General features: G+C 38.6%; 2 protein-coding genes across 13 annotated transcripts in view; one reads left to right on the top strand and one right to left on the bottom strand.

Moving 5' to 3' along the window:
• MAPK8 (mitogen-activated protein kinase 8) overlaps positions 1–4,073 on the top strand; it is a 53,007-nt gene extending 48,934 nt beyond the window's left edge. For 5 of the 6 annotated variants that reach the window (XM_061459258.1, XM_061459259.1, XM_061459257.1 and 2 more), the window contains exons 10-12: positions 65–128; positions 2,029–2,106; positions 3,136–4,073. In XM_061459258.1, the coding sequence (XP_061315242.1) occupies positions 65–128; positions 2,029–2,106; positions 3,136–3,281 (288 nt within the window). In that variant the 3' untranslated portion in view covers positions 3,282–4,073. Of the gene's footprint in view, positions 1–64; positions 129–2,028; positions 2,107–3,130 lie in introns of all 6 variants that reach the window. The other variant, XM_061459261.1, reaches the window with a different exon arrangement.
• An 8,215-nt stretch (positions 4,074–12,288) lies between these two features.
• The window catches only part of ARHGAP22 (Rho GTPase activating protein 22), a 159,781-nt gene continuing 157,007 nt past the window's right edge, over positions 12,289–15,062 (bottom strand). For all 7 annotated transcript variants that reach the window (XM_061459251.1, XM_061459248.1, XM_061459250.1 and 4 more), the window contains one exon: positions 12,289–12,782. In XM_061459251.1, coding sequence (XP_061315235.1) covers positions 12,554–12,782 — 229 coding nt within the window. In that variant the 3' untranslated portion in view covers positions 12,289–12,553. The remainder of the gene's footprint in view (positions 12,783–15,062) is intronic.

The following is a 15,062-nucleotide window of genomic DNA, read 5'->3' as shown; positions in this document are numbered from 1 at the left end:
TTTTCAGTTGTTCTGGTTTATATCCATTTTAATTGCTTTAACCTGAGTTAGTTTTGTTTTTCAGCCTCCACCAAAGATACCAGATAAACAGTTAGATGAGAGGGAGCACACGATAGAAGAATGGAAAGGTAAGAAAGACATTTTAGGTATAATAAGGCTTTTGGGAGTAGGCTAGGTCCCAGTGATTACTGTTGTTAAGGTTCTTCTGAGCAACCCAATAATATTTACTTAAACTGCTTGGATTAGCAAGGCAGTAGATCAGTGCTTCACAAGCTCTTGATCGTTGTGACGCTAAAAATTTTCCTGCAAAGGTGCTAAGCCTTTGTAGTGAGCTTAAGTCCTGTGCATTTCAGTCTCGTTTTGCAAATCACAAAGGCAGTGTTTCTAGGGAGGGTAACTCTTCTGGACCAACTGCTACAACTGAAAAAGATGCAAGAGCTTGAGTAATATAAGCCTGAAGTAGAAGCACTAATCTTCAAGTGAAGAGCATACCAGCAGTAACTAGACTCCTTTTAAATCAAGCAGAGGATTTGAAAGAAGAAGCTATAAGGAGTGTTAGTGATAGGCAAGGTAGTTGAAGTTACAACTGGTGTTGAGAAGTTGATGGTTATCAGCTACAGGATCCTGAGGAAGTACCTGAGTTTGAGGTGTGGAACAGGTAGTAGTATGACATAAGTCTCGTAGCCCCAAGAGCATGGTCTTTAGTGTTCAATACTGGTTTAATATCTATATTTCCTAGTCATATGAGTTGTAAAATGATAAAGTATAAGGGGAACATATTTGTTACTTGGAAAGCTTATGCTTCATTTTGAAAGCGCTTCTAAAAGGGTGGTGTAATTGCAGAGGTTTTAGTTCTAAAAAAATGCAGATCCAGACTGCAGGCTATAAATGCTTCACTTAAGCAAGAATTTAGTGCAATTGAGTGTTCTAATACTTCGTACTGAAAATGTCCAGAAAGGGATATCAGACCTCTATAACCTTTTTATCCCCAGAGGGAAAAAAGACAAGGCAAATGTTTTGTGAATCATTTATGACATTGCATTGTGTTGGCTGTAATGGACACTACTACCATACTTTTAAGTAGCTTTCTATTAGAAACTAACTTTTAATCATAAAGGCAGAGATAAGGAAAACTGTGGAAATTCCTCCTTCCGGGCAATGTGATCTCCCTTTTGAGGCAGATGTGCTGAAGTTATTTCAAGCAATATGGAGTTTACTTTTGAGACTCCCACAGCCCTTGAAATTGTAATTCTTAAATGCTTTTTTCTTCTAAACTGTTTGTACATTGCATTAGTTTGGCAGTGACAGATCAGAAGTATTCAGACTGTCAGCTGTTATGAGTTGCATTTAACATGTTTAGTCCCTTTTTTCTATTGTTACTTCTGTAGATTCACAGCTGAAGTATTTTCTGAGTAATAAGCTGCCATTAGCCTCGAAACCTTCTGGCCAGTACACAGGGTGTATGATTGATATGTGTTAGAAGCACTTCCAAACTATTTAAGGATGAGGAATTTTCTGTAGCTGGAAAATAAAGTTGCTTTCATTTGGAGTGGCTAGTTATGTGCCAGTATTGTATTGCATTTTGTGGTGATATGGACCTTTAGATGTTGTTGCTGAAGAAATTTAGTGGCAAATATATGTCAGGAGGATGGCAGAGTTGTATGGGCTTGTTTCTACCTATTTCTTTGAAGCCTCCTGAAGAGTTTATCTGTACCAAAGAATCCATTGATAAAAACTGAGTGATTAAGACTCCATTTATCCTCAGGTCCTGAAGCAGCCTGGACAAAAGAGTCTTAGCAGTATCAGTGTGTTCTTGAGAATGGCAGACCGCTGTAGCTCCAATTTAAAATAATTGTACATTTTTATATCACTTGCCAGTTGTTACGTAGTCTACAGCCTGTTGTTCAAGCCTAATTCCGAACAGTACTGAATCTATGAAATTCATGTACATTTTAATGGGAGATGTATTATCAATCCAGTCTTGGATTTGCAAATTCATTTTTTGCCTTCGTTTCTCTGCACTTTCAGAGTTGATATACAAGGAAGTCATGGACCTGGAGGAGAGAACCAAGAATGGGGTTATACGTGGACAACCAGCCCCTTTAGGTTGGTTACAATAAAAGAATAGTACAAAGCTACATTGAGGTGTAGGTCAGGAGGGAGTAAAGCTGTTCAAGATATTTGGGAGTAACTGAACTCAAACATATGGCTCTTAAATTACCAGTAATCCCTTAAATTCTTTTTGAGATACTGCATATTTGAATTAAATGTATGGGGTTGACACCTCTTTTGTTAATCTATTAAATTCCTCTATTATTGTCCCTGTGTAACTGATGCTTCATTCATTTCAGTCCTCAAGAAACATCTTGGTAGGTAGTAGTGCTCTATTGCCATAAGATGGTTTGATGTGTAATGTGTAACTGGTGTGGTTTCAGATAAAGATATAACCACTATTTTCATCTACTGAGTAGACGTAGCAGTAGATGTGATTTCTAGGTGGGAAAATTACAGAGCACTTTCAGAAACTGTTGCTGAATTTTGGAGCAAAATGTGCCCTTTAACTGGCCATTGATAGGACTCATGCACTGCTGAAAAATGATGGTAAAAGTTGGACAGCTGTAGTGGAGTGCGCTCAGAGTTCACTGAAGTCCAGACTCTGTGTATCTGAGATTGAATCTATGCAGTCTGGCTGGACACCAGCTATTACCCAGCCTGAAGGGGAGGATCTGATGGGGAAAAAAAACAGGCCCCTTCTTTCTTTAATAAAATATGTAGATATATTCTAGCTTTGCATCTCAACATTTTGTAGGGCATCTCATTTCTGCCTTTATGCAGTATGGCCTTTCTGTGATTTATGCAGGACTATCTGTGATTTTTAACCTTCAGCCATCAGCATTTACTGTGATTTGACAGGTATCGTGCCATGTGAGTTCTGTGGTTCGTGACGTACCATTCATTAAGGCCTGTATTAAAGACTTGTGGGTTTTATTTACTTTGACAATAGATTGAAACAATTCTTCAAACTTGCCAAAACAGGGGAAAGTCATAACTATTAGGAAGAAACAGACTAATGCAAGTACTGAACCATGCAACTGTATCTGCAACTGATTTGCTGTTTTGTTTCTCATAGCACAGGTGCAGCAATGATCAATGGCTCTCAACATCCATCTTCATCGTCATCTGTCAATGATGTGTCTTCAATGTCAACAGATCCAACATTGGCCTCTGATACAGACAGCAGTCTAGAAACCTCAGCTGGACCTCTGGGTTGCTGTAGATGACTACTTGGTCTTTTGGGGGGTGGGAGGGGGGTCCTTTTAGTCATTAATAGGGCACCTTTAAAATTTGGTGGTATTTTTGAGTGTTTTTTCAAAAATAATCGTAGAATTCATCATAAAGTGCTGTAATTTTAAACTGTAAGTTGTGTTAAAAGCAGCCACTTTTTTGCTGTAATTAACTGTAAAATATTAAACCTGATAATTTTTATTGTGGTTTTAAAATCTGCATATTTGCTTTATTATTATGCTGCTGATGTTTTTTTACTGAATTTGTAAGATTTGTTTTATCAAAGCACATATTAATGTTGTGGTCATTACCATATAATGAATTATTTAAGATTTTATAGGTTTTCAATTTTTTAATTAGAATTTATTCCAGATGTTTTGTTCATGATATCCTTCAAAGTTTTATGCTTGGTCATATGTTCATGTCCAGGTGAAGGGGGAGGGAATTCAGTGCAGCCAGCTGTAGTTTGGGCATGCTACTCTGGTGCTGGCAGTGAACAAAATCCTCTTTTATTTTGGCCACTTGCCTGTAATACTTCAGCAAAAGCAACAATTAGTGAATTTTTTTTAGAGAAACAGTATACAATCCTTGGCAGAGTAATCGCATCTGAACAGTTTTATGAACTTAAGGAAGCAAAGCATATCTTCAAAGCTGCAGAAATATCTAGCTTAACAAAGTAATGTGATATTTTCTGCAGAGTTGTGGCATGCCAAATCTTGTGATTGCCATAAAACACAAGGATACTTCATGAATAATACATTGCAATGCCAATAAACTGTTTACTTCTAGCTTGTAGCCTGTTTTTGTACACACAAAATGAAGTGTATCCAGGATGTCTAGACTGCCAAGAGAGAAAACGTATATGCTGTAGCTATACTTTCATGTAATATGTGATTCTTGGGAGTTTTATTTCTTGCTAGTTTTGTCTACGAAGGCAAGTGCTTTTTGGGTAAAAGAGGGAATGACACAAATGCAGTGGGGCAAAATGTCAGCTGTTCTTTCTCCACCAAAAGTAACTGATTGCTAAAAACCATAGGAGAACCTCAGGATTTCTGTAGCTAATGCATTAAGTGAGCAATATATGCCATCCAAAGGAGGGAGAAGTAGTGCTGTATAAATTATTATTTATCTTCTTCATTTCACCATGAGACCAGTGTAGCAGAAATCTTAATAATGGTTCATTTTAAGTCATAAATATTCAGTAGTTTACAGCACTGATGCTCCAGGTTTCAATACACTTTTTAAACAAAAGATATATTGAAATGTATAGAACAGTTACTAAATAGTCATGTAAAATGGTGCTGCTCTTCACAGAAGTATTTTAACTGTTTACATTTTATATTTGCAGAATGATTTATGTGTAACTGACTTAAGTTTGAGTTTAACAATCGTTCAGAATTTATTCCTTTGGAAAATGCAGATTTTTTTTTTTTAGTGAAGCTAGGCTGTACAATTGATTGCCTTGTGTAGATGCATATTTTGTGTAGTGAATTAGAATGTGAAGAAGAATTTAAATTAGTAATGCTCACAAAAGTGAGCATAAAAGAATACCGAAGTCTTGCCAGGCGCAGAGCATAAGCAAATAGTGTAACTGGCTACAGAGGTCATCCAGGAATGACAGATGTTCTTCAGTGTGGTTCCTTCTGCTTGTTGGGTTAAATAGGTATGTTTTTGAAGTTGTAATTGAAAGAGGAAAAATCATCTTTGCAGTAAGTTTCAGAAGAAATAGGAGTGATAGTAATGCTTCCAATATCTAATACGTCATCTTAGAAAACATGCAGGGTTACAAGAAATGGTAATGTCTCAAAGATGGCTTAAATTCTGTTTTCCTGGCCTGGCTAGACTACTGGTAAGTGCTGTGTGCATGTAATTTTGCTTTCCTCACTTGTATCTGATACTTCAATATTGCCTTTCTAAACCATATTTTTTAAGGCAATTATTTTTAAAGGATCCTGCCAAACTGTATATTACCTCAGAAGAGGCAGGACATGTTTGGATTCATCTAGCACTGAAACATAGAAAATCTGCTCAAGTTCAACAGAGACGACAGAACAGTCTATTTTGTAGAGGTTTTTTTAATCGAAGTTTAAGCTGTGAATTAAGCCGAATTTTGGTCATACAACAGTACTCCATTGTTACATAGGGTCAAATAATATTCTCATCAGCCCAACGTAATGAAGTCAAGACTGACAAAATCAACTTCTGATGCCTGTAAATGCTGTTAAGAACAGAATTTGGTAAATATAACTGCTATGTAAATTTATTTTGGACCCCTCCAGATTGCAGCGGTGATTGAAGTATTTTGAAGCTTTGAAATAATTAATAATTTTTGCTATTCCTTTCCAGTGTCCCAAAGAAAAATAGCTTTAAAAATTAAGTTCCTGGGTTTTACCACAGTGTGCTGTGTTTTAAAACTTCACTGAGTTCATGAGCTCTTAAGGAGAATTGAGTTTTTCTTCTTTCAAGGTAGGGTTAATCATAGAATGTTTTGGGCTTATGAGTGGGTGGGTTTGCCCACAGCAACCCATTGCAGTTTGAGTGAACTATGCTTAAAGGGATTATTTCAGTAAGGTCAGAGCTTTGCCTGTGGAAATGTATAGTTCACTTTTGGCACCATCTGCAGAGCAGTGTTGCTTTTCTTTTCCAGTCTGTTGCCTGAATTTTAGGCAGATCAAAGTGATGGTAAATTCAGATTCAGTAACCAAATTATCACAACAACATGCTAGTTTTAACTTTCCTTTATATTTATTGCAATATAAAATTATTTCAGAAATAGTTGCACACTGCCACTGATAGCAAACAAATGGGCAGCTGGAGTTCAGCTGCCTTTGTCTAGTTATGATGTTAGATTGTATACTATCTAATACACTGTACAATTTTATTCTTAAAGTATTATTAAGCTTTATTTTAGTCTATAATTCCAAAATATTCTCATGACAGCAGGCTTCACTTAAAGTGCGTGCAACTTTGCTCTTCTAGGGCTGTTCCAGTTCACTGGGAATTGGTAGGGATGGAATTACAGTGAGCTGTCTGATTTCTTATGTCAGGTGAGGTTAAAAGTTGGACAACAGTGACTCGATTAATTTCCACATTCTCTGGTCAGAACTGTGGAAGGCATCAAGGATAAAATAGCTCCTCTCTTCTTATTAGAAGTAAGTGTGCTCATGTGTGTGAGAAGCTGGACTGCTAGAGCTGTACCTGTGAGCTGAACAGCCTCAAAGCCAACTTGACCGCCCAGGTCACCTCTGCTGTATTTAGCCTGCTGAGCTGAGCAGATGTGGCACTTTTCCTTGTGTGGGTACTGCGTAGCTTGCATTTTTAGTTTTGAAGAAGCTGACTACGCTATATGCAGTAGTACCATTCTGGATAGGAATTCAGCTAGATACAAAGATAGTATTAGCATCAATTGTTATCTGCGAGTCACCCTCTGCCAACCTGCAGGTGTGAGTTCAAGGAGGTGGTGTGATTTAGGCCCAGCTAGTAACTCAGATGGGGTGAGCTCTATTCCAGGCAGTTGTGGCACTGGCACCCTCTGCTGCCTCTGTGTCTGAGTGAGCATGGTGTTACTGATATGGGTTGTTTTTACAGAGAATTGCTTCTCTGAACACAGGCTGTTTGGTTAGAGAGCAAGAATTAAGCACCTTGACAGGCTTTTGCATGAGTATAATGCCCTGCTTTAGAGTATATGGCATTCATCTGAACGCTGCGTAAAGGAACATGATCTAAAAGCTTGTACAGGAGGATGGTTCCTATCTAGCCAGGGATCCAAAGTGTATGACATTAACTGTTTCCCAATTAAGATTAGAGGGGAAAGGGTCAAGAGAAGGTGGTTCACCTTACACTTGGTCTTACTGTTTCCAGTTGCTGAAGGAAGTGAATTACTGTTTCTAGATATGCTTTTATTTGCTGTTGACAGCAGCTTGTCCATGCTGTTACAATTTATTTTTCTGTCAATGTTTTGATTCTTACATTGAGGACTGGAGCTTAGGCAGATTCTTAGGTTGAGGACTGGAGCTGAGGCAGAATTGTCTGCATTTTTTAGGATTAGAATGAGGGTTTTAATGAAGAAATGTGATAAGACTCTGCTGCCTACCCAAATTTTCATTTAATTTAGTCTTAGTTAAGGGCACTGGATAAGAGTGGTATTTTAAGTGAACTCTTTCACTCCCTTCTCCTCTTTATATATCTCTGCATTACAGAAACGTGTCATGAATCAGATCACATCATTGTGTTTCTACTTCTGCAGTTAAAAATTTAAGCTAGGTTTTCTTGAACTACCTCACACAAACTTTCTATGTTTCTTAAGTAAGCAAAGCTAACCCATGCTATTGGAACTACACTGAATGTGAATAGAAAAATACACTTCCTTTAGAAAAGTAAACCTACTGGCCAATGTTGAGACAATATCAGTAAGTATGTTTCTTATAGATTTCACATAGGTTGGTCATGTGTAATATATAGCTTGTGTACAGTAATGTATATCTAGAATATTGTGTTAGCTGTAAATTGGTGATTTTATTATTGTAGTCTGGTTTTGTAGGTAAAAATAGCTTACTAGTAATGTCAGCTCATCCTTTACATTTTACAAGAGGACTAATTCTTGGTAAGCTTTGCATACAGATGAATTACTTTTGTAGGCCCAATATCTAGTCTATTTTTGAGAGTTCTTTAACTTTTATTACTAAAGTTGAGAAAAAAACCCTAATTATTGTGATCATTCCTTCTGCCCCTTTTGAAGTATATTCTTAATTTTATTTTGTCCCAAGAAATATGAAGGGGAAGATACACCATTAAAAATGCTGAGGAAAACTGTACTTTTTTTTTTCTTCCCACATTTGATATCTTCTCCTGCTTTTCCTTTATTCCCTCCAAATAAGCTCTTGGTGGGGCATTACTGAGAACATTGTGGTTTTTTTACTCATTCATGCCATAGGTCATTATGTGTGCACCACTGGAATGTATACATTGTTATCTAGTATGTCAATTGGTTATAATGATATTTTAAATAAAAAAGGGAAAAAAAAAGAAGTCTGACCACTATGCATCTAGTGTTTCTTCATTGCTAGGCTGGAGTGGCTTTCATAATATGGCTGCAGTTGGAGACTTATTAGCATCAGTCTTTCCTGAGAATTCATCTGTTTTAAATGGTACTTAAGTTCCTGTCTTGTATGTGAGCTCACTCATGGGCACAGTGACATGTTTCTTCCATTTCCCTATTGTCATGTGCTTTGGATGTGCCACAGACTTAATACCAGGCATGTTTGTGACCACTGGGAATCCAGTCTTACTTCATTGCTGTCAACTGTAGCCATCTTCTTTCTTGGAAATGGAGCTGCTGTGATCCTGTGTTTCAGAACAAGGTAAGCCACTGGCTGTGAAGTGTAGGAAAGGCGGGCCCAGTCCTTGCACCCTCGGGAAAAATCTTTCTCAAAACTTCATCTCGGAGCAGCCTGAAGGATGTGCCTTTTGAAGAGCTCTTACTGGAGACCTAACTTGGGTGCCAGGACCACTTCCTGCACTGGCACCTCTACCATGGGGCTAAATCCTAACATAATGCCTTTCATTGCCTTCATTTCCAGCAGGGTCTCTCCATTTGTTTAAACAAAGACTCATGCTGCCTTTGAGCTGTGTTGGTCTGCATATTCTTCAGTTGTCTTTTGTGTACCTCTGTAATGGAAAGAGTATTGCAGCCTGCTTTGTTTCTCTGGACAAGCTGTTTGTGAGGTACTTTTCCAGGAATGCAGTGAGGTTCAGAAATGCCCTTTTTTATTAGCATATGTTAGCATGAAGTGTAGCTGATTCTGAGTAAACATATATTAATACAGAGCAAGGCCTGCAACAGTTTAGCTCTGCCAAGAGATTTGCCTGTGCATGACTTAGGCCAAGAACTAAACCACTCCATTGTGCTGCTGGCTTGTGTGGAACTTGCTAGTGAATGTAGATAATTCAGTAAGCTATCATTATTAATTTTCCTTTTCATATTAGAAATGCTATGGAGATTTACAGAAGGTTTTTGCTATTCTGTAACTGTTTAGCTTTGTTTTGTTGTTGCCTATTTTTTTCTTTTTTCAGTGTATGTTTGTGTTGGGTTCCTATCACTGAAAGAATTTTATGCTTTTTTTTGCTTTCATAGTAGTGGAAAGGATATTCCAGGCTTGGAAGATCACACAGGTAAAACCTTTTGTCATGTCTTATTAATACTACCAAACCTGTATATTATAAATGCTTGTAAAGATCCATGAAGTTGGCAAATGAAGTGGCAGAGGGCACAGAAATGGGAGTTAAAGCTAGGAAAGAGTATATTGCCTCCTTCAAATAAAGGACATAGCATTCATGAGGTTGAACAACAGCACAAGTGCGTTCCATTTTTTGCATAATTGTCCATGATGGTAAATGAGTGTTATGCCCCTGTTCCCGTGCTTTAGAGTTTGCATCCTACCGTGGTGTGTTTCTTAGCATGAACTGGGTAGTTGTAACTTCTTGCAGGCTTTATTTACTGCAGTGGCTCATCTTTAAAAGAGCCTGAAATGTATTCCTCATGAACAAGAGGAACAGATGTTGCTGGAGCACAGTAATAGGGAAATGGTTAGTTCCATTAATCAGTTTAGTGGATACAGTTTTGTTTGTAATACTGGATTTTATCCTGGATGCAGATTAATATTATGTAGTGCTACACAACTGACATATGAGGCTAATCTGAAGTTGCAGCTCTAGGATAGGTGGGCTTGTTCCCCAGTTCTGCTATATGTAATGGTTACATAAGTTTAAATACTTAAAGAATATCTAGAATTGCAGCTTCATTTGATTTCTCTGAGACTTACTTAGCCAGCAAACCTGTTTAATGCCTGTCTTGCACATTTGTTTTTTAGGCTTCTAGTCAGCATAGCTTTGTTTTTAAATTTGTAGCATGCCTGAAGTAAAGGGAGTAGTAGTCTGCACTTGATAATACTGCATTTCCTGTATGTAAGTCATCTTAGGGATGTGGGATGGATATAGTGAAAGGTACCCATGTGGGGGGTAGGAATAAGAAAAGGCATTAAATAACCTGGATTTGAATGCCTACATAGGAACTTTCTTTTTACAGATGTTCTAATTGAGGAGAATTACTTACAACCCAGTTTAGGCTACTCTCTAATATTAAGGTTTATTTTGTGATGACTTAATGCCACCTAATCCACTGTGCTCTTCCAGGTCAGAATCATTGTTACAACAGTGGCTTCTCACATTATTCATCTTAATGCTGCTGTTTTAAACAAGCCACCAGGTTCCTTGCAGGATCAGTTGTGACTATAAGTAATAATAAAAGGCAGAGGGGTGGTGCATAAGAAAGGTGAGGGTGATACTGCTGCCTGCAGGTGGCAGGGCTGCCTCGGCACAGCAGCCAGGTACCGACCAGGCTGCCTCATGCCTGGGGCTGTAAGGAATCCAACACAGCTGGATATTTTGGGAAGGGAAAATGTTGTGAAATATCTGAATTAACCTATCCCTACAGCTTACTTTATCAACTTCCTTGACTTGTCTTAACCTAATCTTTCCTGGTTAAAATGTTTGGGTTTGCTTGCTTTAAATGAATCAGATTTCTGTAGGAAGAGAAGCGTTACAGTGAGGTAGAAACAAGTAAACTTCTTAATGTTTAAATACTGAAAGATTTGGATATCTGTGAGATGAAAAGAAAGTGAATACTGAAAGGTGTGCTATCTGCTGGTAGGTCAAAAAGGCCATTCTAAGGTTATTTCCAGACCTATGAGTTATATTCTTCTATAATAACAAAATACAGATTCAGATAATTTTTTGAAAATACTTGAATAAAGTGAGCACCTTCACTCCAATCTATACTTTCCCTTCAGCCAGTTTGTGTTGTCATGGCACTTTTCCTTTAAAAATCTTTCTCCTCTGAGCCTCCCAAGCTGCCTCAGCTGTCAAAGATAGGTGCCAAGAAAGAAGGAACAGTGCTGTGAGCGTTGCCTGGCAAACAGCGTTCAAGCTGAATCTGGTGGAACAATTTTCTGTGTGCAGGTTCCACGTGGCTCAGGATGCTACAAATGTTGGGCAGAACTTCCCAAAGGAGACCCTTGAAGGTCAGCCCTGGCTGCTAGTTACTGGAAATTGCAACTCCATTCTAATGATTTTTCTGCAGTGGGAGTGATGAACTTGGGCTGCTGGGTGGTTTGCTGAACTCCTCCTGTGCCCTCATCTCCCCGTGAACTAAGAACCAAAATACCAACTGGTGTAATGAAAATGTCACAAGGCTGGTAAGTGTAAATTGGCCTAGGAAGGTTAAAGATCTCCACCCTTCACCTTTTACCCCCTCCCTCCCCCCCTCCCCCCCCCCCCCCCCCCATTGTACTAATTTATCTTATCATAGGTTTTTGCTATTAAAGTTTTACAGGTAAAAATCCCCTCAGCAATTGGAAGTGTTTTGATGCTAAGAATCTTCTCTGTCTGTAAGAATATACCTCTGTATCTGATCAGTACGTATCAGCTCATGAGATCCTCTTGCAGCTAATACTGCTCTATTTTTGGCTCAAAACCCCCCAGATACCTAGGGCAAAATGTGCATATTTAAAGTTCCATTGAGTTTATGTGGCCAATCTGATTATTAATCACATACATACCCTTTAATAAGTTGCATTTTTATGAAACACTGGAACTGTTTGCTGGTAAGGAACAATTTTAGTAAATTACCAAGATTTTGGTATCTTCACCTCCTTTGTAGACTTTGTTCTCCTTAAAGTGGCATCATTTTATGAAGATAATGTGAAAACAAACTTGAACAAACTTTATGCAGGGAGCAGGGGGAAAAGGAAACTCATTAAATCAGCATGTTAAACCACACTGAATGTGGTAAGATACTGGGACTGCCATCTTCGCAAGCGCAAATGTAGGAGGCTTGCAGCTTCAGGCTCAGCCTGTCCTTCAATTCTGGCCACCCCTCCCATGTTGCAGGACTTTCTGCTGAGCCAGTAAAAGGTGCAGTAAATAAGAAAATGGCAACATTACAGCTATGGAGAACAGCATCTTTTGATTTGGGGATAAAAAGGATGCCCACTCTCTTGACAGTCTGGCACCTACACTTTCAAGCTTTACATTTAGCAGTCTTTCCCATCTGACCCAAATACTACAGGACATGTAAAGACAACAGAGCAAGTGTCACTGAGAGCACAATCACTGTAAAATTACTCATGATGCATGAGTATACCAGAACAAAATGTGCATTTTTACTGGTTTTGCCAGAAATAGAATTTTCTATGCTGTACATCAGCTTGTTCTACTTGGAGTCTTTAGAACTTTGACTCCCAACAGTTAAACATCCTAATGTTGAAAAGAACTCTTCCATTTCCTTCTGCAGCAGGTGATTTCTCTTCTCAGCATCTTCACGAGCACGTTCAGAATTCCTCAATTTTATCTCCAGCATCGTGTATTTCTTTCGTTCTTGGTCCAGTTCTTCTTCTAAGCTAACCACTTGTTTCCTCAGGTCTGCGCTTGTTTCTTCAATTCTTAAAACCAAAAGAGAGAGAGGAGAGGAAAAAAAGTGTTGGTTTTTTTTTTAAGTGGCTGGATAAATAGTGCTGATGATAGCTATAATGTGAGCTTGTTCCACTTAGAGCTAAAATATTCTAAGAGGAAGTTTTAAAGGAGGGCACTAATTGTCATTTCATTAATGTTGAGTTGAAGGGCAGAGACTCCTTGAAAGCTGGAGCCTCCTCTGTTTGTATCTTGAGAAAATATGCTCAAGTCTTGCAAAACAATGCTTACTTTTGGCCAACAGATAATGTCTAAGGAGATGTATTAACTCCTCCAGCTGAATTCACATATTATTCCAAAATAATCTAACCTCTGTTTTAATCCTGATCCTGAGAATTGCTATATGGATACCCAGTACTTAACTGCATTTCTCCATATGCAACATTGTACTCCTCTGCAAGATACTTCCAGTTGCTTAAGAGTCCCAGGTGGTAAACATGAGTTACTGAAACTCAGCAGAGAATGCCTGATAATTATAATAACCTTGAGGGAGAAATACTCTTGAACAGGCTGGTTACAGGAAGGCCATAAAACATGCCTCCCTCTGACTAAGGGAAAGAAAATGGGCAGTTGATGATGATAAATAACAGCTTTTCCATCAGCAAGGGCTCCTTTCCTCTGCCCCAGGCAGGTACTGACTCTGCTTTCCCTCCACTTATGTATGTGCCAACGAAAAGCTCATATTCCTTCATTAAAATATGCCCTGCTACACACACAAGAGTTCTGCAAACCACACAAGCACACGTACAATTGTAAAGGAACTAATTATTACTTTTGGGGACTAAATTATCTTCAATAAAATAAAGCTAGTGAGGCAGCCCAAAGTTTTCCTGCTAAATTGCCTCCCTTCTTTGCTAGTTAGCTCCTGTATTTCCACAGAAGCAGACTTTCATGCAGTCTCAAGAGGAGCATATTTTTGCACATGTAAATTGCTGCACATGTTGTAAAAACATTGCAAAATTTTTGAGAGCTGAAAAACTTGGCATGAAATTCTTAGGCTTGACAGCAGGATCCTTCAGGCTGTAAGTCCTGAACAGCTGGAGTCGTTCTGTTTAATACGAAAAGCCAGTGATTGCATCTTGCTTGGTTTTATGAAACTATTAGTTCATTAGGCACTTTTCTCTTAGCTACTTTGCCCTGCGAGACCTGGCCAGTTTACAGTCCTCCCCTCCAGCCCCAGTACTGCCTGTCCATGCACAGCTGGAGGGGAAGGCAGGTGTTAGAGCTGAAGCAGCTGAAACTGCTCAACAGCTGGAACAAAAAACAGCTCTTCCTGAACATTCCCGATGTCAAGAACAGAAGGCCCCTTTTGGAATGGTTTCACTGGTAAGAGGTATAAAGCCATCTCTCCCCCTCCACCCAGGCAGCAGGTAAATATGTGCAGATAAACATTTCCAAGTTTTGCAGCCTTGTCTCGTGTATAGTATTCTATCCCTGCAACCAGGCCTGCCAGAGCAGCTCTACAGAATTAAATGCAAGTCCATACCCTCATTTCCCTCCCATTCTGCATCACTAGGGCATTAAAAAAAAAAAACAACAAACCAACAACAATTAAGCCATGAACTACTATCCTCATTCACAGACATTTTCCAACACACCATACTAGCAACTGGTGGTGTTCTCAGTGGCTCTTCTACCTGGAATACAACAAGGTGGGTTCTCCCACTCTATGATGTTAGATGGGAACCAAACTGCTACATGGTTTGATTCTCCTTCCATCTTCACATACCAAGGGGGTACAATGCAGAAAAGCTGCAGTCTGACAAACCACAACCATAGGAAATCATAAAATAAAGAAGGAAAATAACAAGTGAAATTCCTATTCTAAGTGCTGTCCCACTGGAAGAGATCATAGTTCAAATACATTTTTGAGAAAATACTTCAACAACAGCAACAAAAAAAAATGAGGCAACAAATGTAGCCTAAAGCTGTGCTATGCAATCCCTGCAAATAGTCATATGTGCTTTTGGTACCATGTTTGGGAGACTGATTGGAAATTGAGTCATATAAACGCTATCAGTTTTAATAATTAACACCTTAACACACACAAAAAAGACTACAACCTTTCTTCCGTGCCAGGTATGTGTGCTGCAGAGCACAGGTCAATGATGGTTATTCTGTATTTTAACATGGTGTGCAATTTTGCATATGGCTGTATATTAAAACATATCTAATTCCTTTAAGCAACAATATTTCATGTGCATAGTTCCCTGAAAGTCATTCTATAAAGCACTTAATACAATACAGTAACT

This window comes from Pezoporus flaviventris, unplaced genomic scaffold, assembly GCF_033815535.1.
Source record: "Pezoporus flaviventris isolate CSIRO_AGI_PZ_B2104156 unplaced genomic scaffold, CSIRO_AGI_Pfla_v1 ptg000029l, whole genome shotgun sequence".
Taxonomy (NCBI): domain Eukaryota; kingdom Metazoa; phylum Chordata; class Aves; order Psittaciformes; family Psittacidae; genus Pezoporus; species Pezoporus flaviventris.
This window is presented reverse-complemented; position numbering and strand designations above follow the sequence as displayed.